We start from the raw sequence: 21691 nt of genomic DNA on the forward strand, positions 1-21691 counted from the left end.
TTTATCGATAAATTGCATTTACTTGAAGATTTGAGAATTCCTCGTCTTGTGATTCCTAGGAATTCAGAAACTTTTGATGCCTGTCTTTAATTACGTTGTGAAACAAGCTGTGGTGACATTTCTACATCATTGATTGTAGCTAAATCCAAGGTCACTCCTTTGAAATGTCTTACAATCCCCAAACTTGAGTTGTGTGCATGTGTTCTCCTTAGTAAACTAATTGAGTTTTACAGAAATACTTTGACTGAAAAAATAAAAAAAATTAACTGCTTGGTCAGACTCTAATGCGCAAACTCTATGTGGTGGAATGGTCCAAATTGGCTCTCTGAAAATGAATCGTCCTGGCCTGTACAGGATTATACTCCAATGCCTACAAGTGAACTGCCTGAAATGAAGCCTATAGTTGTTAACTCTGTCACTTTTCAAGAAAATGGCATACCAGATATGCTAGAACGTTTCTCCTCATTAACCTGCCTTAATCGCGTCACTGCTTGGAGTCTGAGGTTCATTAACAATTGTAAACTTAAATCAAATCAACGTATTAAAGGTCCTTTATCTTCCCAAGAACTGAACAAAAGTCTCACTATATGCATTAAGTTAGTTCAAGATCAAAGTTTCAGAACAGAAAAATCAAACTTGATTGAACTGCCTTGTAAATCTGAGTTTCAAAGGCTAGACCCATTCATAGATGAAGATGGAATAATACGTGTCGGAGGACGACTTCGTCATTCTTCACTTCGATACTCATCTCGTCACCCTGCCAACCTACCGAGAAACAGTCACTTCACAATTCTCTTCATTGATCATCAAAGAAGAAAACCTAGCACCGCTTACATGGAAAATGGCCAGAGCTAAACACTTGCTACCTGGTAAAGATGGAATCGTTCGAGTTGCAAGATTACAAACCAGTCAAGGAGAAGTCATTCAACCTGTAATAAGACTATATCTTCTACCAACAAATTAAATGAAAAACAAGTTTTATGGCGGGCGTTATGTTTGATACTCTTTGCCATCCTCTGCCATACTCTTTAATTGCTTGTTTTCTCTATGGCATTTGTATTCGAATGATTTAATTTAACATCTGTTATATTAATTGTTTTTCTAAATATACACATTTACAGTCCACTTAAAGCTCTTTAGTTATTTTTTATTAGAAGTTATTTTATTTAAACGCAACGCAGTTACCTAACACAGGGTCACATATAAATCTTCCAAAATTATGTGTATTTATTTTGACGCAGAAGATACAGGTACTGTACTATGTAAGCAAGGCCACTGTATATACCACGCTCGCGGATGTGAACTCCGGAACATGCGAACTAAACAAACAATGACCATACTGACTACTGCAGAGACATTGGGAAGCGTGGGAAGAGTTGACTTACAGCGGTCAACAACATCCATGCACAATGCACAATAGTGATATCAAAACGGTTGTCGGCGATTTCTTGAAATGGTCAGGACACTTAAATGTTAAATGTAGTTAAATTGTTAAAACTCTTCTTAATTGTATAAATAAATACAATATAATTATTTTAACTATAAATCGTTTTAACAAATATTTTGTGTTAGCATGATTTTGTTTTGGCCAAAAACTTCAAAATACTCCCGAGTTACCATAAGTTTGCGTTTTATTTGTTATTGTCAAGTCTTTTGTGTTAAAAATAGATGGGCATTAAAGATGTCTCCAAATTCAACAAGTTAAACACGCATTAAAGAAATCGAAGTAAAATTCCATTGGTGTATTGCACTCTAGGATTACTACGAAATCGAAGCAAAAAACTGTTTTGATATAATCATATAAGCAGTATGGCCGGTTCAGTAGCAAATTCAAAGTTGTTATCAATTAATTACAGCTTATTCATAAACCTAGCAAAACTTTCTTAAGACACACTTGTGAGCAGACTTCTTTTAGAGTACATGGTTAATTTTTACTAAACGTTTTGAGGACACCTTAAGCAGTAGGTCCACCAGCAAAAAGATAGACCTTCCAGGCCAGGATAACTTTCGTCTAATCATAAAGCTTCGCTCAATTACGTTGCGTTATCAGGAAAAATACACACACACTCACACAGTATACTGTGACGTGATACACAAGTGAACTGTGATGCGCAGGTGATGTGTTATCAGAAAACACACACATAGGAATGTTGACGTCTAACGTGGGGTAATTGGCACAGATAACCATTCACGTGGGCCTTCGAGGAAGTCGCTACCAGCCTGGAGATAGACTTAAACAAGTAATTTATCATTGAAAGCAATACTGGTTGTTTGCCCGTTCGTTACACAGAGATGTAGTACTTAAATCGCTTTGGCTTTACAAGTAGAAATAGCGTTTTAAACACAGAGTAAACTTTCTAAGTGTACGAACAATCTATACTACCATGTATTATAAGTCTGGAGAACCCTATTAACTTTTTAATGGGTTACACCAGGTACACCAAACTCTGCACACCTCTATATAACATAAACGTCAAGTTTTTTGTTGGTATGCCAATTTCGTCCGAGACCCCAAAATGGGATTTTTTGGGGGCAACTCAAAAATTTCAAATGTTAAAGCCCAATCATATGACACTTCATTTGAAAGGCCAGCAGTTTAAAAGATTATCGGTGAAGACTAGAGGTCCCTATCTCAACCCAATGTAAATTGGCGGCAGATTTTAGTTTTCCTCAACCTAAGAGATTCCACTTTTATTAACCCTTTTTATTAACCCTGTGTACAAGTCTAATGGTGTATGTCTGTATGTGTGTTACTCAATATCGTAAAAACTACTAGACCAACTGCGTTTAAATTTTACAAAGATATAGCTACCATACCAAAAATGGTAATAGGACTATTCACACTTCGATACTGACCGTGGGCTTTGCCCATTTGGCTTTAAAAGTGCTGAGGTGAGGATTTTAAAAGTAAAAATTTATTGGTCTCCATGGCTGCAATGAGAACAATCACAATGTTTACATTTTTGCTATGTAAACCAGCTGAACTGTCAATTGATAATTTCACAATTTCAGACAGCTGATTCAAACAAATTAAGTACAATTTTTTCACAACTATGTGATAGGTTTTGTTTTATTTTCTTTCTAAATCGTGTCATTGGTTATGGTTATAGAATTAAGTAAGATTCCATAGCCGTTGCTGTTTGAACCGAGGCTTTTACCTTGAGCTTTTAAGTGTAGTCTTACGACATGTGAATTGTAACTCTAGGGAAACTATAAGGTTTACATGTTCGGAAATATTTTTATATTTTGTTGGTTAACAAAAATACTATTAACAATAAACAACTAAAAAAAACTCAATCATATTTACACTAAAATACATATCTGTTTTACAAAACTACATGAATGTACAATGTTTTCAAATCCAAGAGAACTAATATTACACTATTATTTAATTTTTTACAGGTTTACAGTTTAGTAATAATATTTGTTTATTGCTACCCCATTATTTTATTCAAATGAAGCTACTACTTCTTTTAATAATTCTCTATTTTACAAGTTCCAAGTTTTATTCCTTCAAAATCAGAAGAATGGTGCATTGTCAAGTCACTACTGAGTTATCTTAAATGATGCGTGTGTGGCGTGTATATTTATCATATATCAATTTCAATTATCAACTTGTATATATTCCTCCTATATTTGGTTGTATCAAATAGGTTCACCGATCATGACAATCATCTATTAGGTCATATTCATATTCATATTCGTCATCTTGGTTAGATACTGTGTATATTTTAAAGTTACGAATTTAGTTCAGCAAAATTATGAACCCATTGTTGTTAACAGTATACGACTTTTAGGGCCTTAAATAATGAGTAAGTTAGCATTTGCGTTATTTTGGCAAAAGGTAATTAACTAAGCATATCGTTAGTGGTGGATTTGTTATTGTAGGAGACGTAATTACCGCGTAAGGAAGGCTATTTAGTCTAATTAAGGCGATTGGAAAGTGACGCATCGATATGCAGAGTTGCGTCAGAGGCATATCAGACAGTTATCAGATTATTGATAAGGTCAAATGAAAGACCTATAGACGATGGAACAACTGACGTCATCATGTATAATGGCATTTCTGTGCTTTAACTACTCATCTGATGCGATTGACAAGGCAATAAAGCACTTCAGACTTCTCACAAGACTGACTGACAAGTAGATACTTTCTCGAATGCAATATTATATGCATTTGCCCACATTGTCAAAGAAGAAATTGATGGTCTGGAAACTAAGGTGAACAAACCTATAGTTTGCACCTTACATGTAAGAACTTTTACAGAATGCTATAGATTTATTTCATCACAGTGAAATGCAGTACTGAAAAGATTAAAATGAAGTACACTGGATAAACTCCAAATAAAAAAGTTATTGTACCTTATTTCACAGCATCCCTGTCACAGCATCCCTGTCCCAGGACCCCTGTCACAGGACCCCTGTCACAGGACCCCTATCAGAGTATCTCTGTCACAGGACCCCTGTCACAGTATTTCTGTCACAGGTCCCCTGTCACAGGACCCCTATCAGAGTATATCTGTCACAGGACCCTTGTCACAGGACCCCTGTCACAGGACCCCTGTCACAGGACCTCTATCAGAGTATCTCTGTCACAGGACCCCTGTCACAGGACCCCTGTCACAGGACCCCTGTCACAGGACCCCTGTCACAGGACCCCTGTCACAGGACCCCTGTCACAGGACCCCTGTCACAGGACCCCTGTCACAGGACCTCTATCAGAGTATCTCTGTCACAGGACCCCTGTCACAGTATTTCTGTCACAGGTCCCCCGTCACAGGACCCCTGTCACAGTATCTCTGTCACAGTATCTCTGTCACAGGAGCCCTGTCACAGTATCTCTGTCACAGGACCCCTGTCACAGGACCCCTATCACAGTATCTCTGTCACAGTATCTCTGTCACAGGAGCCCTGTCACAGGACCCCTGTCACAGTATCTCTGTCACAGGACCCCTGTCACAGGACCCCTGTCACAGGACCCCTGTCACAGGACTTCTGTCACAGGACCCCTGTCACAGCATCCCTTTCACAAAAGCCCTGTCCCAGCATCACTGTCACAGCATCCCTGTCACAGTATCTCTGTCACAGGACCCCTGTCACAGCATCCCTTTCACAGGAGCCCTGTCACAGGACCCCTGTCACAGTATCTCTGTCACAGGACCCCTGTCACAGGACCCCTGTCACAGGACCCCTGTCACAGGACTTCTGTCACAGGACCCCTGTCACAGCATCCCTTTCACAAAAGCCCTGTCCCAGCATCACTGTCACAGCATCCCTGTCACAGTATCTCTGTCACAGGACCCCTGTCACAGCATCCCTTTCACAGGAGCCCTGTCACAGGACCCCTGTCACAGTATCTCTGTCACAGGACCCCTGTCACAGGACCCCTGTCACAGGACCCCTGTCACAGGACTTCTGTCACAGGACCCCTGTCACAGCATCCCTTTCACAAAAGCCCTGTCCCAGCATCACTGTCACAGCATCCCTGTCACAGTATCTCTGTCCCAGCATCCCTTTCACAGGAGCCCTGTCACAGGACCCCTGTCACAGTATCTCTGTCACAGGACCCCTGTCACAGGACCCCTGTCACAGGACCCCTGTCACAGGACCCCTGTCACAGAAAATAAACAGAAAATAAAATAACAGGCAATAAAAAGTTTATCCCGCTGCTGTAGTTTTGAACACGGTATCGTATTTAATAAACATCCAATAGGTATACGATTTTCTGTTCTGTGTTAACGTTTAAACAGAAAATGAAATTGGTACCTAGTTTAATAAGAAGTAAAAAAATAAAAACACAAAGCCTCTTACGAAATGCGCGTTTTATGTGGATGACACGAACGGGAATTATTTTTCTGGTTTGGAGGGAGACTATAATGAAAAAATACATTGTTTCAGGACTCCATTTACCATTTTCAACACTCCCATAGTGCAAATTGGCAAAAGAATAATTATTAAATCGTATGACGAGAAGTAAACCACCATGACACGTATCCATATTTCCTACATGATTTAAAACTTCCCTTACCCTCTCTGTAAATAGACGCAAGGCTCTGAGTTCACAATCCGGTTGTATTAATCTATGTAGATATCCAAATGGTATAGTATGTGGGAATCTATTTCAATCCAGATAGAGTACACAAACCAGGAGCAGGAGCACGTTCTCAGAGTAGGCCCATATTACTGTATAACTAAATAAAATGTTATAAATTGTGATTTTATTGATCTAACTCAGTGTAAATATGTTTACCAACTGTCGATAATTTGATCACTATCCTTGATTATAAGAACAGTATTCAATACAATTCAGTTTAGTTTGTCTGTGGTTAAAGTAATAAACTCTTTGTACTTTGCAGTATTATTATTTGTAGTTTAAAAGTTTGTGGAATTCGTTTACAATCCACTGGGGATCCACGGCGGATTTCCTAGATAGACGGGGAGAAACGGGAGACTTAAAATTCCCATTCCTGTCTTAACCTTTTAATTTCTTTCACAATAATACGTTCATTGGAAAAATTAGTGATTGATTTGCCCTTTTGTATTTATATTTTAGGAGTTATTTTTATGTTTTTGGTGTTGCGACCGTAGTATTTACTTTATAAGTATTTATTCCGTCTCTTGAAAATATATTTACTTTAATGAAAGTGTTTTTTTGCAAAATATTAATAGTATAGGATGAAATCAATAAATTCGTAAAATATTATCAACATATTTATCACAATGGTGTTTTATTTATACTTCAGGACACGTATCCTGCTGTGCTATAATTTGCATTAGATTATGTTTCTTGTTGTGCAATTTTGACAATGCCTACCTACACCTTGGTATATTTATAAACTTAAAACTTCAAATCTATAAATGATAAAATATGTGTTTATCGAGTTCTTTAACGCCAGTAATTCTATATAACGGGGTAAGAGCATTCTTATAATATTTTACATTCCATTGCAATCTTAATCCCTTAGAACATTTTTTTTAATTATTTCTGACTTCATCGGTAGTTAAATGACTTTTCCTATTGGTACTTGATTTAAATAAGTACAAAGTTAGTATGGCCTCTTTTAAGTAGCGACATGAAAAGCATTTAACTAAGTTATGAGCAAAGTAAAGTGTTGTGTTTCAAAATCGTCACTGTGATGAGTGAGGGATATTCTCATTCCCGTTTCTCCCTGCACGTTGCCAAACCAACCTTCCCTACCTGAGGAATCCGCCGTGGCAGTTTCAGTGTTTCTAGCCCTCTCAAAAACACCCTTATAATCCTCACTAATTGCCGTGGCAGTTTCGGTATGGATTATGATCATAAAACGTCTTGGCAGTTTCGGTACAGCCACTTTTCCACGTATGAGATAAACTTAGCTTTTCTTTCAACCATAAATATCTAAGAGGCTTTTAAAACATTTCATTAGTGGTATATATCTTCTAAATTGTTTTCTGTCCCCAAATCAAATATTAACTTAGGTCTTAGTTCAACCTTTTTACTTTTGGATATCATGGACAGAAATAAATCTCAAAATTCGCTCCAAACTTAGCCGCTCCGAGCTATAACCCCTCCAGCAACCCCCTACATCATCCACTGGTGTAAATCAAACCTCAACACTCAACCTCTCCCATGTAAACAATGGGGTTGACTCAACAAATGTGTGCGGTATTGATTTATACTATGTCGTAATGACACCTCATATTCTCTCTCCAAATTGACAGCTGCCAATCACTTTCTCCCACCCCTGGCATCATTTTATTGTATAGAAGCTACCCCCCCCCCCCATCTCGCAACTGACTTGTGTTATTGGCAGCTAATAAATAAAGAGGCTACAATTCAATACTCTATTTGATCACACTTTTTATTGTGAGGAATTATTAATGAATTGCAGTTGTTTTAGTTAATTGAAATGAATAATAGGTATTGTATGAAACCCAAGATGTGGTTTACAAAAACAGTATGATTATTGTATTGATCTGTATTATAAATGAAGAAGACTTATTATTAAGACTAGCTTGTACCCGCGGCTTCGCCTGCGATGGTATAACCAATATGAAGCAGAAAAGAAATAAACAGAGTACTAGTGTACCTGTTGCTCGAATTCAAGCAATTGCGAAGCATTACAGGCGATTCAAAGATTATGGAAATACTCACGATCTACACAACAGTTAGATATAATCAAAATCTTTTGTAAATATCATATTATCTTTTTTTCAAAAAGCTTATCTTGTTTTTTAGTGTTTTCTACAAATTTTTCCCTCTCATATCCGCATTAGGTTGTCTATGACAACGACTATAAATTAAACAAAAAATCATTTCTATTTCTTCTACTTGGTTGTGTTCTATGACTTTTTCTATGTTTCCATTGTTTGCAAATCGATTATTTCAATGATTGCTCAAAAAATGTAGAACAGTGTTAATACAGTTTTATTTTTGGCCCATATAAAATTGTCCAGGATTCCTCGCTCTTTTCCATTGTAATAATTACACCAACCCAAGTTTCGTCTACAGATGCAATATACAATAAATAGTATATTTCATTACTAGGGAAAAGAGCCTAAAGTGACTCTTTTTTTACGATCGAGGAGAAGCAGTGGTCGGAAAATCAGCAAGAGATAAAAAGTCACTTTTTGTCCGTGTGGTGAACTATATTTTACGTCATATTGAATCATTAATCAACAAAAACAGAGCTAGAAAACGAAATATATTGCATGTATAAAGATAACCTCTCAAAACGACTTCCAGCTTGTTTTCAATTCTGCTAATGCAAATAAGCAGCTTTTTACTAAGTAATTAAATTATTTCGTCTATTACGATTGTGTTATTATACCACCGAAATGTCGAGCAATCGAGAACAATAGGCCTTACGAAATAAATCAATCGACCTTACCAAATAAATCAATCGATAAATAATTTCGATCGATACGATTGCCACGATCGAAATTTACAGCTGTTTACAACAGCTGAAAATCAGTTACTACTTGGCGACTGCGTAGTAAGTGCATGTGTTGCGTGTGCTGCGTGGCTTGCGCCGCAAAACTTGGCTTGCGTGCGTTGTGTCACGTGCGTCTCAGCTTACGCCCGGCAAAATCAGGTGTGATTATTTGTTTGTATTACTGTATTCTGTTTTGTTTATTTCAGCTTAACCCATGCAACAGTTTTATTAATACTTATGAAGTCAGACGGGGTGAAGCCCGTGGGTAACAACTAGTATTTGAAATAGTCTTTACGCTCCTTATCTAACATTTAGGAAAACACATTCATATTTGAAGAGCTCCAGTTCTGACGTCAATTGGTTTACTATTATCTAAGCCGCGACTTAAGACAACTTATCTCGTTAAATTAAGCTTTTAACGTGATAAGTGACTTAAAAACTTCGTATCATTACTGCTTTATAAGCCTTCTGAGCTTCAACTTCTTGAACTGTTGATTATACAATCGTGTATGGTAATTAGGCTATTTCTATCTTTAGAAAAATATTACCTTTTGATACACTTAAATAATTATACAGAGTGTCCCGGGACAGTCAAATATAACATAATTATCACCACACTATTAAAATGAGACCAATAGAGGTCAACAAAGATAACGAGGCTGATCTATTAAAAATGTACATTGAGCGCGAACACAAAATTCGTAAAAACAGCAAGTTCGATCTCGGTGATAGAGTTCGTATCACAACGAAAAAAGACGTGTTTGCAAATAAATATAAACAAAACTGGACTTCGGAGATATTTACAATAGCACGAATTCTAAACACCAGACCGGTTACTTATAGGATTGCCGATCAAAATGGCGAGGAAATTATAGGCGGATTCTATGAAAAAGAACTGCAGAAGACTGCTCTCTGAATTTCTGAGGGTGCCTCGAGTCCCAGTCCAGACATTCAAGTCCAAAGAATGAACCCGCTCTGGGGGGGCTATTCAAGTCCAAGGAATGAACCAGCTCTAGAAGGTTATTCGAGTCCAAAGAATGAACCCGCTCTGGGGGGCTATTCAAGTCCAAGGAATAAACAAGCTCTAGAAGGTTATTCGAGTCCAAAAAATGAACCCGCTCTGGGGACTCTCTTCCTCCTCCTGCGCTCGAAGGAATCATTACATAACTACTAATAATAAATATAGAGCTACAAAACTTGAAACAAAGTTGATACAAAACAAACAAACAAACTGAAAGTTGAACTTGAAACAAAGATACTGGTGATAAAAAACCATTTAAAACATTATTCAGTGAACTACCTCACTCAGGGCGACGGCTCGGAATGATTCAGAGGCAATTATTAAGTGTTAGCGTATGTAAATAAGATAATCTAATTAAAGGTCTTTGTTGGTAAAATACAATGCCGTAAACCTAAACTCAAACGGACAATCGAGTCAAAATGGCAGCCATTCAAAGATTTCTTGAATTTGCTATGCAATTTCAAAAAGCGTGCATCCTATACGCTACAGCCGTACCTTCAGAAGAGCTCCCACTAAAAGTCGGAAGAAAATCGTAAAGATAAGCATAGCAAAATTGAAATACAATCAAAGGTCTTTATTAGTAGAATACGATTCCGCAAATGTGAGCTCAAACGAACAACTGAGTCAAAAAAATCAGCTGTTGAAGAGATTAAGACTCAAAATTTGCAAATTCTTTGACTCAATTTTTATTTCCAGCTCAAATATTTGCGGAATTGGATTTCACTAACAAATGAGTTTCATGAGCATGACATTTTAGATTATCTTATGACTCCTAGCAGCCAACTCCCCCTGAAAGGTAGCCCATAACTAAATATATTTTTTTAATATTTAACTAATTTATCCCGGGATTTTTTCCACCCTGTATAATATTGTATGTAAATATAAAATAATAATAATTCATGTATCATCCTAAATGTTTAAAGCCGTGTTGCAGTTACACTCCATTATAATGTTCCTTTAACGCTTACAAATTTCCATATTTCAATTATCGATTGATAATAAATCATTAAACATTCTAGTCAGACTCTATATTCGATGTTTAATTAAATTCTACATTAGTACTCCATAGTGGAATTGTCAACGGAAACCAATATTCAATTATGAAAATTTTCTACAGCTATCCCTAAACAGCACTTACAAATATGCATTAATGCCGTTTTAAAAAAGAAGAGTCGACCCATTTTAGATTGTAAAATCCACTAGGTCCAGCTTGAGAGCTTATAGGCTTTGCCACGTTGATTAGAGATATAGTTAGGAACTCTTGTTTGATGGTGACAGTGATGTCCCTAAACTAAACAAAGGCAAAGGAAAGCGTTTTGTTAATCAACTCACACGGACTTGTTACTGAGTCTCAGGTTCTCACTCTCTCACTACTCTAGACTCAAGAGAAGGCACCTCTCTTTGGCGGTAATCACTTTCATATGTTGAATCATTTAAGCCAAACACCGGTTGAACAGTCTACTGCATTTTGTAAATAAAACAAATACTAACAATAAAACTAGGGATGACAAAAAGTGGGGGTTTTAATTTATACAAAATCATTTTAGCGAATTTCCCCTGTAGGGAATGAGCTATTACCGTAGTACTCATGGTAAGACCTGGACCCGGGACCGATTTACTTTTTCGTTTTGAGGTCCCTAGAGACCAAAAGCACCATCCGTTCAAATTCATATATACATATACTGTATATATATATATATATCTAATATATAAAATTATCGTGTCACAGTGTTTGTCTGCAAACTCCTCCGGAACGACTTCACCGATCGTTATGAAATTTGGTGTGTAAATTCTGTAGGTATGCGAATCGGACGTAAACTATTTCCCGTTTCGAAATTCTTAAAAGGGCTCCGCCCCAGTGGCTCTGGAGTTTCCCATGTTAACCTTATGAGAAATGGAATTTATGAATCTTAACAGCTGTTTCAATTAAACAAGTTGGTTCTGTTCTATGATGTTCAATAGCATTAAAGTTACAAGGATTACCAACAGGGTGCAGCACTATTATTTCTTTTACATTTATGACAACAGCTAATTTGCAACCAAAAGGTGAGTGAGCGTAGCGAACGAACTTCAACCTGGAGGCGAGTTAGCGTAGCGAACGAGCTAACCTGAAGGCAAGTGAGCGCAGCGAACGAGCTCCAACCTAAAGGTGAGTGAGCGTAGCGAACGAGCTCCAACCCAAAGGTGAGTGAGCGTAGCGAACGAACTTCAACCAGGACGTGATTGAGCGATGCGAACGAGATCATCTTGAAAATTAAACGTAACGGTACTTTCTTTCCATCGGTCTGTCTTAGGGGAAACCTATAACTTAGGCGATACGAAGTTCGCCGGGTCAGCTAGTATATATATATATATATATATATATATATGTGTGTGTGTGTGTGTGTGTGTGTGTGTCCCCGTCCGGACGATAACTTGAGTAATTTTTGTCTGATTTTGATAAAATTTGGTTTGAAGGTGTAAGGCAGGATAAACATGAATGAGTTCGCGAACCAGCATGATCGGACCATGGGAACGGGGAGGGTGGTCTTATGGGGTACAAATGGGTTATAAATAATTAAGTATATCAAAGTGTTTTTGTACGGTGATTGGTTACGGAGAAAATTAATACCCCCGCCGCAGCAAACCTGCAGACTAAGCGAATTTCCATTTGACTGATTTGATTTACACTGAAATGTCTACTTAAAAATATAACATTTATTCCCGATTTAAATAGAATTAGTTTAACAAGTACTTAGGTTTGCTGCATCAGGGAGGGTAAAACTGTTTTTTTTTTTTTTTTTTTTTGTAAAATGTTAATAGTTAGTAAGAAATAAAAACGTTTTCCAAATTTGATCAAAATATGTTCATAAACAAGCAAACTACAACAGTTTACTTATTCTCCATAAGAATAACATGGGAATTTTAAATTTACAATTATTTTGAATTTTCTCCGTAACCATTAGGCGCATAATAACGCTTCAATATACTAAATTATTTGTTTTTTTAAGCTCTACAAAATGGTTTGGAAAGAAATTGCTAAATTTTATGTTTTTTGGGTCAGAAATGGGAAAAACCTATTTTTACCCCATAAAACCCCCCGTAAACCCCCGTTCCCATGGTCCGATCATTCTGGATCGCGAACTCGTTCGAATAAACGTAGGTTTACACGTTTGTACCAAATTTCATCAAAATCGGATCATTTTTGATCGAGTTATCGTGCTAACGGACACATATATATATAAAAAAATATATATATATATATATATATATATATGAATTTGAACGGATGGTGTTTTTGGCCTCTAGGGACCTCAAAACGAAAAAAAATCGTTCCCGCGTCCAGGTCTTACCATGAGTACTACGGTAATAGCTTATTCCCTATATGGGAAATTCGCTAAAAACAAAATTAAACATGAATGAGTTCGCGAACCAGCATGATCGGACCATGGGAACGGGGAGGGTGGTCTTATGGGGTACAAATGGGTTATAAATAATTAAGTATATCAAAGTGTTTTTGTACGGTGATTGGTTACGGAGAAAATTAAAAACAAAATTAATTTAAAATTCCCATGTTATTCTTATGGAGAATATTGTAAAATGTTGTAGTTGACTTGTTTATGGATATATTTTGATCAAACTTGGAGGATTTATTTATTTCATACTAAGCTATTGATATTTTAATAAAAACACACTTTATTAGTTTCCCTGTAGCAGCAAACCTAGGTTCTTGTTATACATAAATGTTATTTTAATAGATTAATTAAAAACCAATCCAGGCAAATGGAAATTCGCTTAGTCGGCAGGTTTGCTGCGGCGGGGGTATTTTTTTCAAATGTTATAACTAAAGGTGATAGATAAAGTTGAACTCTAGCCACATAAAGTAAATCAAGGAGTGCGAAGAAGTGACTGACTTATATCAGTTTTCGTAATGCAACCAATCGCTATCAATTTTAACTTTTGTAGTTTGGCATCCAAGTTCGAATGAGTTTGTTTTGATACAATGGAAACGAGAGACAGGTTTACTTTAGATTGCCGAATTCTCCTAGTTTAGTTATAGTGCAGTAAAAATAAGCGAAAAATTCCCCAAAAAATTAGCACAAGCGGGGAATTTGGTACAGATGTTGGGTGTACCTTCCTTTTGAACATACTAAAAGTCCCCTAAAATTAAAGCTGTGCTACGGCCGCCATATTGTAAAATGGCGGCAAATTTCTGTATTTTTGGCTATAGTGACTTTATTATTAGAGATACAGGAAAAATTTAAATATACAAAATGTAGTCCATCTAAAATTACACAATTTTTGTACTTATCATTTTCCTCTAAGTCCAACGATTTTGAGTTATTTGTGTTTAAGTATATTTAGTTTTTCTATTTGTCAAAAATAGGCGAAACCCATGGAAATCGACGGTTACTTTCAAGGTTTACGATAATTTATCCCATTTAGTTATATAGTGTAATATTATAAAATCTTAAAACGTAACTTTATTTTATGAGTAAAACAACTCCGCCACAGCTAACCTGAAAACTCAGCAAGTTTTCATTTGTTTGGATGTTTTATTAAATGTATATAAATAAAATTAGGTTTAACAGGTATCTAGGTTTGCTGCTACAAGGAGGGCAGTATAGTGCGTTTTTTTTTAGAACAAACACTCGTGCCATCCGTGACAGTCGAGTTTTTTTGTGCTAGCACACTGCGTAATACATTGTCCAGGTGGTTCAATTTTCATTAATTCAAAGTCATTAATTACAGTCAACCAATTCAAGGTCATATAATTCATTCATGTTTGTTCAGTTTTTTATATTTTAACAATTCAATAAACTCAGTGTTTTACAGCAACACGTGTTTTTATTTATACAGTCCACTACAAAAAATCACATCCATTTTTAATTTGCTTAATATAGTACGTCGTGCGTCAACAGGAAGGTACACCCAACATCTGTACCAAATTCCCCGCTTGTGCTATTTTTTTTGAGTCAAAATATATTTTTATTGTACTATTAGTTTTACTCTGCTCTCCATTATTATGCAGGGTTGGATCCAGTAGGGGTTGGTGGGGAGGGTGGGCATTAATTGCGCCAACTGACCTGAGTCAGGTAGTCGAGTATTCCTATAGCGCCAACTACTCCAGGGACCCACCAGATACGTTCCTTAAGCCATGTTGCGACCCTCTAAGACTGTGTAATTGAGTAGGTTAGGTTAGGATGGGTGGATCTCGTTTACGCACTAAGCCTCTGTCAGGTAGAAAGTTGATCACGTTTGCGCTTCATGCCCAGACTCCAGGTTCCACAGGTACCCCATCAGGCAAATCTCGTTTGCGCTTTTTGGTGGCATCTCTTGTAAAATACAGGGTGAGTTTCTACTTAGCGTGTTAACTTCGCCAGTAGGTTCTACTCACTAAAAGGAACAAAAAAGTTCATATAAACCCTTGTCCGATTTTCAACCGTTTGGCTGTAATAGGGGATTTTGTGTTTTTCTTATTTTATTAGACTTTGCTCCACAATTTATGTAATAAAACCTTAACCAATTACTTTAGAGAGTTATAGTTAAAATCATTGGAAAGAATATTAAATTTGCTATAAATTAAAGGTTTTCTTCAACAATTATACCATTACATAGTCCACGTTATATCCAAAATAAAGTAAAAATGTCATTAAATTAATTAATTACGAAAATGTTCATGAGCCCACTTTGATACATAAACCTGCATTTATGCAATGTTGAAATGCATAAAAAACTTGGTCATTTAATAATCTTTTAAATGATATGCTATTCAATACTATTATTGATATAAACCAGTGAGAAATTACTAATAAACTACAATAAAACACGGTTTACAGATTTTTTTTTTTTGCACAGTTTTACTGTTGATAATAATTACTGTATACTCCATGTTGTATTTTATTGAACAATCTGATAAGATTTGTACATTATTTTAACTTTTAAATATTTATTAAAATTATCTGAATTAATAAAATGTATAAACTCAAGGTTTTTCACATTTTCAAAGATGTAGGCCTAGTGTGTTTGATTCTTAAATGCTGTATAATTAGTTTTACCTTGTGCTTGATTAAGTCAGCTTTTATTGATTTGTCATCTATAGCTAGATAGCTCAGCTGCTTAAACATACCTTGTTGAGTAATTTGCTGTTTTAACTTTATATTTCCAATTCAATTAAGAGTTTTTCAACATTTATTTAACTATGGAGCCTTTTACCAATCAAGAGTATGCCAACATGATGAATACAGTAATTATTATTAACAGTAAACACTGTGTCAAAACAAAATCTGTAGACCGTGTTTTATTGCAGTTTATTAGTAATTTCTCACTGGTTTATATCAATAATAGTATTGAATAGCATATCATTTGAAAGATTATTAAATGGCCAAGTTTTTTATGCATTTCAACATTGCATAAATGCAGGTTTATGTATCAAAGTGGGCTCATGAACATTATCGTAATTAATTAATTTAATGACATTTTTACTTTATTTTGGATATAACGTGGACTATGTAATGGTATAATTCTTGAATGAAACCTTTGATTTATAGCAAATTTAATATTCTTTCCAATGATTTTAACTATAACTCTCTAAAGTAATTGGTTAAGTTTTTATTACATAAATTGTGGAGCAAAGTCTAATAAAATAAGAAAAACACAAAATCCCCTATCACAGCCAAACGGTTGAAAATCGGACAAGGGTTTACTCGTATATGAACTTTTTTGTTCCTTTTAGTGAGTAGAACCTACTGGCGAAGTTAACACGGTCAGTAGAAACTCACCCTGATCCTTTTGTACTAAATGCGGCCTGTAATTCCTGCTCTATCGTCACCTAACATTCAGAGTCGGATGGGTCAGAGTTATGACTTGCTTTCTTATTGAATATCATACTCGATTGTGAACTAACGTTCTACGCTATCGTAATACTCACTCATACTTAAGTGCGATATGCACTAAGTACTATGGCTGTACTCTTAGAATTCCATTATGGGCTTATTAAAACATTACATATTATACTTTTAACTCAGTATATTTGACCAGTCCCAATCGTAACCATATTTATAATTTACAAAAATCAACTTGAAAAAGAATATGTAATATATATAGTGATTTAAATATTATACATGTAATTTATTTAACCATATACAAACAATACAAGAACTATATACATAATATATATACAAAAATGATCCGATTTTGATTAAATTCGGTATAAACGTGTAAACCTACATTTATTCGAACGAGTTCGCGAACCAGCATGATCGGACCATGGCAACAGGGGTTTATGGGGTAAAAATGGGGTTTCCCCATGATAAAAAATGGTTGTTTTTTATCATGGAGGGGTGATTTTTTGCGGGAATGTGTTATGGGTAGTTAGAAGATAAAAATGCTAAACTTCCCCTCACTTAGCCCTTCTGCTTCAGTGGAGGAGGGGGAAGATCCTTTTTTAGTGTTTTACTTCTACACTAAAAAACCGTGCATCGTACGGAAGAAATGTAAATTATAAAAATGAGAATTTCCAATGAGAAAAACAAACTAAACCAGAGATAATTGTTATAAATGTATAAATGACAACCGTAAATCTTATATTACTAATAAATAGGATATATACAACTGTAATGTACGGCTTATTTATAATTTTAGAAATATAAATAGCAACTTCTAAAGTTTACGAGTTATTGTTTAAATTTACAACAAATGGGATTTTAACCCATTTTTTAAGAAAGTTTGCCAATTTAGTAGGAGGTAGATCAGTAACCAATCTATCTATCACTACATACCTAGACGTACAGTAGGGGTGGTGGTAGAGCGTGCACGGAGATGCTTCCGTCACAAATAACCACGGTAGACGGGTAGACTGACTGACTGACGGGCCCGCCGCCCGACTGTCTCTACTGCATGCGTCAGCTGACATGCGCGCGCATCTCATTGTTACCGATACAATTGTCCTGTTATCAGCAAATGACGTCATCTCACACTCACGCTCTGTCACCTGTGTATTGTTGTCAGGAGGCCACGGCCAACGTGATCGCCGGTGAGGTGCTCATAGCCTGTTATCTGCCCTGACACCAATCAGTGACGTCCTAACAGTGATTACTACATTGTTTGAAATTAATCATCTGTAACACTATTTAGTTCCACATGGTTCCTATGGGTCCATAAATGGTACATGTTTGTTGAAACTATGTTGTTGTCTCTATCATACTCTATTTTGTCTATGTCAATATTGTACTGGTTCACAATCCAAAAGTAAATCTGAAAAGAATATACCTTCTTTTTATATGTTTTTTTTTTTATTTAATAAAAACGTATTAACAACTCTATAGTAAAAATGTTTTCACCCCATTCAGTATTTTCCATGTTTAAATCTTTAAATTAAACTTTTTAGACAATTTAGAACTTACTAAATTAAATATCAAGATGTTCTTACTGACCTACCTCCAATTGAATCTGGGATTCCCCAAGGAAGTACTAACAAGGACGCTTTTTGGTGTATTCTTTACAAAGCTTACAAAATGGTGGCATATTGCAATTTTTACCAATTCGCTTCTCTGCAAAAATTACTTTCTTGAGTCACTACCTGACTTGTTTTTATTTAGCACTTATTGTTAAACAGATGCTTGATTGAAGATTGTTGATCTAGCCATAAAACATAACCTAACCATCTCTAGTGGAGTTTTACTCAAAGTGAAGTGCAAGCTCAAGGAATAACTTTTGATATTGAAGATACCCCCGCAGCAAACCTGAAGACTTAGCATATTTCTATTTGCCAAATTTAATTTTTACAAATCTAAATAACATTAGGTTTAATGAGTACCTTTTTTTACTCCTACTGTACAAGGAAGATAATTAAGTGTGTTTTTCGTTTTTAGTAAAATATTAATAGCTTTGTATGAAATAAATAAATTTGCCAATTTTAATCAAAATAGATCCATAAATAAGCAAACTACAACAGGTTACTTATCATCCAAATGAATAACAAAGACGTTTACAATTTTTGAATTTTCTCCGTAACCACGGCACAAAAAACTTCAATATACTAAATTATTTGTTTTTTAATTAAGATCTTCAAAATGGTTTGAAAAGAAATTGGGGAATTTTGTGTTTTTAACTAATATAATGGTTTAAGTACCTTCAGTCAAGACACAATCTATAATGTGTATGTGTTTGTGTCTTGTGAACTGTATATAGTTTTTACCACGTAATCGTGGTTTTTACTAAACGACGTCCAATGGACTGAACATTTTCGACTGGAAGCCTGATGATAGCACAACGTCGTGCTGAAACCTAGGTCGCAATCGACTTACTTTGAACTGGAGACTGAAGGTAATTAAACCATTATATTATTTATAAACCAGTTCAGGGGCAATTCCACATCTTATTATGTCAAAACTATTTGTGTTTTTATGGTCAAAAATGGGAAACCCCGATTTTTAGCCCATAAAACCCTATTCCCATGGTCCGATCATGCTGGTTCGCAAACTCGATCATTCAAATTTATCCCGTCCTACACCTTCAAGTCAAATTTAATTTGGAGAAATAGCCTCTGGATCGTTATTAATCATTATTATAATCTAAGGCTTACCTTACGATCCAATTGATTTATTGTGGAAACCTAGGTTTCTACGCCGGAGCGTTATCGTCAGTCTTTGGAGGTTAGGATTGACAAGATCATGGCCATGCATCTAACTTCTCCACTGTGTCTTTGTAAATATTTATGTATAATCAGTGTTTATTTTTGTAAAAATTCTATTCAACCGACAATATCTCAAGTAAGAGATGAAACACAAAAAGTTTAGCTTAACCTAGGACTGACGATAACGCTCCGGCGTAGAAACCTAGGTCTCCACAATAAATCAATTGGATCGTAAGGTAAGCCTTAGATTATAATAATCAAATTTAATAAAAATGGGATAAATGTTACTCAAGTTATCGCATTCACGGACACACAAATATACTTTTTTTATTTTTATAAAAGTTTCTATCAAAAAACACGGAAAGGTTAAAGTTGCATTTCCTTTAAAATAACGTGCATTTGCTTAAATAATATGGAAATAGCTGCAATAAAAATCATATTTAAATGAGGATTATTGTAATGTTGGGAGCTCTTGTCAAATTTATTACAAGAATTGTAAAAAACTATAAGGATTTACAGCCATATAAACTTATGTTTTGTAATAAACCTTTTTCAATAGGGGTTTTTTTATAAATTAAATATCGTTTACGGTGCTAGTTACTTGGTACATTCAACTTATGATTTGTTTAAGCATAAACAAATACTTCCATTAGAATAACCTCTAAAATGATGTATGTACTACAACTTCAAATTAATATAGTCAATATCTTCACCGAAAACTCAAAACTAACTTAAGTAAAACCATGTTTTATCAATGGTAAATTTTACAAATCGATTGTAATGCTTAAACACATGCAAATGAAAAATAATTCTGCCACATGATCTTTCCTCACTAAAATTAGTAGGTACCTGGAGACCGAGCCATGGCTCGGAATAGTTTAGTTCAATTATTGTACCCCTATCGAGTAATCTTCAGTGTAATCTTTGCTCAATAATAACAACTGATGTTTCCCCTTTGTACTGTATTTGGTAATTTTCTAGTATACTGTGGATGGCTTGTTATAAACACATGTTACACGTCTTTTATCTACCTTTTCCTTGTTTGTTCAACGAACATGGTTACCGTTGAAAATTTTGACTTTCAATTTAATTTTTTTACGTAATTTGATTTATGTTGGCAGTTTTAACTGCAGTAAACACGTGTTTAGGCCAGATATTTATTGTAACTATGTAACTTAACTTAACCTAAAGTTAAATAACAGTTCTTTAAATTTTAAAATTTGTCTTCTACTTTATGCAATTTACCTGAGTTTATTTTTAAAATATCCTCGATGATTTTTTTAATCTCATCACATTTAACCTCATCGGAAATTATGACTGTTATTCGTTTCTAAATAACTCTTGTAATACTCTGCAATTGTTAGAATTCGAGCAACATGTACACTAGTTAGAATAATTTTATCAATTCAGTAGTATTGTAAAGACATATTTCGGTTTACAACCACGTATTTGTGTGAGAGGGTATCCTCCACTTGGTGTAATTTAAAGTTAAATAGACAGAAATAAGATTACCCAGCGACCAGCACCTGCAGTAGATGTAAAAAATAATCCACATTGTCTTTTGTAATTAGTAAAAATCAGTTCTCAACGTTTCAAAATTCTGCAATAACACAGTTCTGGACTAAATATTGTATTTTCAATTACACCATCTTCACAATTTCAATTATTTATCTGTTTCTCAGTAGATTATTTACACGATAACATTAATAAAAATAATAATAGTCCAATATTATTTAATAAATGGGTTTAAAAAAACCAAGATGTAGATGGGTCGCCAGACCGAAAGATTTGGGAACCGTTGTTCTAACTGAAAGACATTGAACCAAAAAACGGTTTATAAAATAAATTTTTTTAAGGATTAACATTGATAGTGATATATTTTTTCTTCTCAAAATTATCTTTTAATTATATTAAATGCCAAGGCTTATACTAGGTATTAAAGTTTGATACCAAGGAATTTATAAAAAAAAAAAAAATAACGGTATCAGCAATCAACAATTTGACACATATTTTCTCCCATTGGCTTTTCAACAACAGTTAACATGGGCTAGTGGTGGAAGTAGCTATGGTATTTTGGATAAAATCACAAAGGTTTTAACAGTATTTAACAATAGTTTTTACAGTAATGGGGATTGTACA

At 35.1% G+C, this 21691-nt stretch overlaps 1 protein-coding gene across 1 annotated transcript in view; it reads right to left on the minus strand.

The window, feature by feature from the left end:
- The window catches only part of LOC128983968 (uncharacterized), a 69544-nt gene extending 51714 nt beyond the window's left edge, over window positions 1-17830 (minus strand). The window contains exon 1 of the mRNA XM_054403249.1: window positions 17697-17830. Within this exon, the coding sequence (XP_054259224.1) occupies window positions 17697-17830 (134 nt within the window). The remainder of the gene's footprint in view (window positions 1-17696) is intronic.
- Window positions 17831-21691: the final 3861 nt, after the last annotated feature.

The sequence above is a fragment of the Macrosteles quadrilineatus genome, unplaced genomic scaffold (genome assembly GCF_028750875.1).
Source record: "Macrosteles quadrilineatus isolate MER2022 unplaced genomic scaffold, UCM_ALF_1.0 Scaffold_2__2_contigs__length_208266976, whole genome shotgun sequence".
In the NCBI taxonomy this organism is placed as follows: domain Eukaryota; kingdom Metazoa; phylum Arthropoda; class Insecta; order Hemiptera; family Cicadellidae; genus Macrosteles; species Macrosteles quadrilineatus.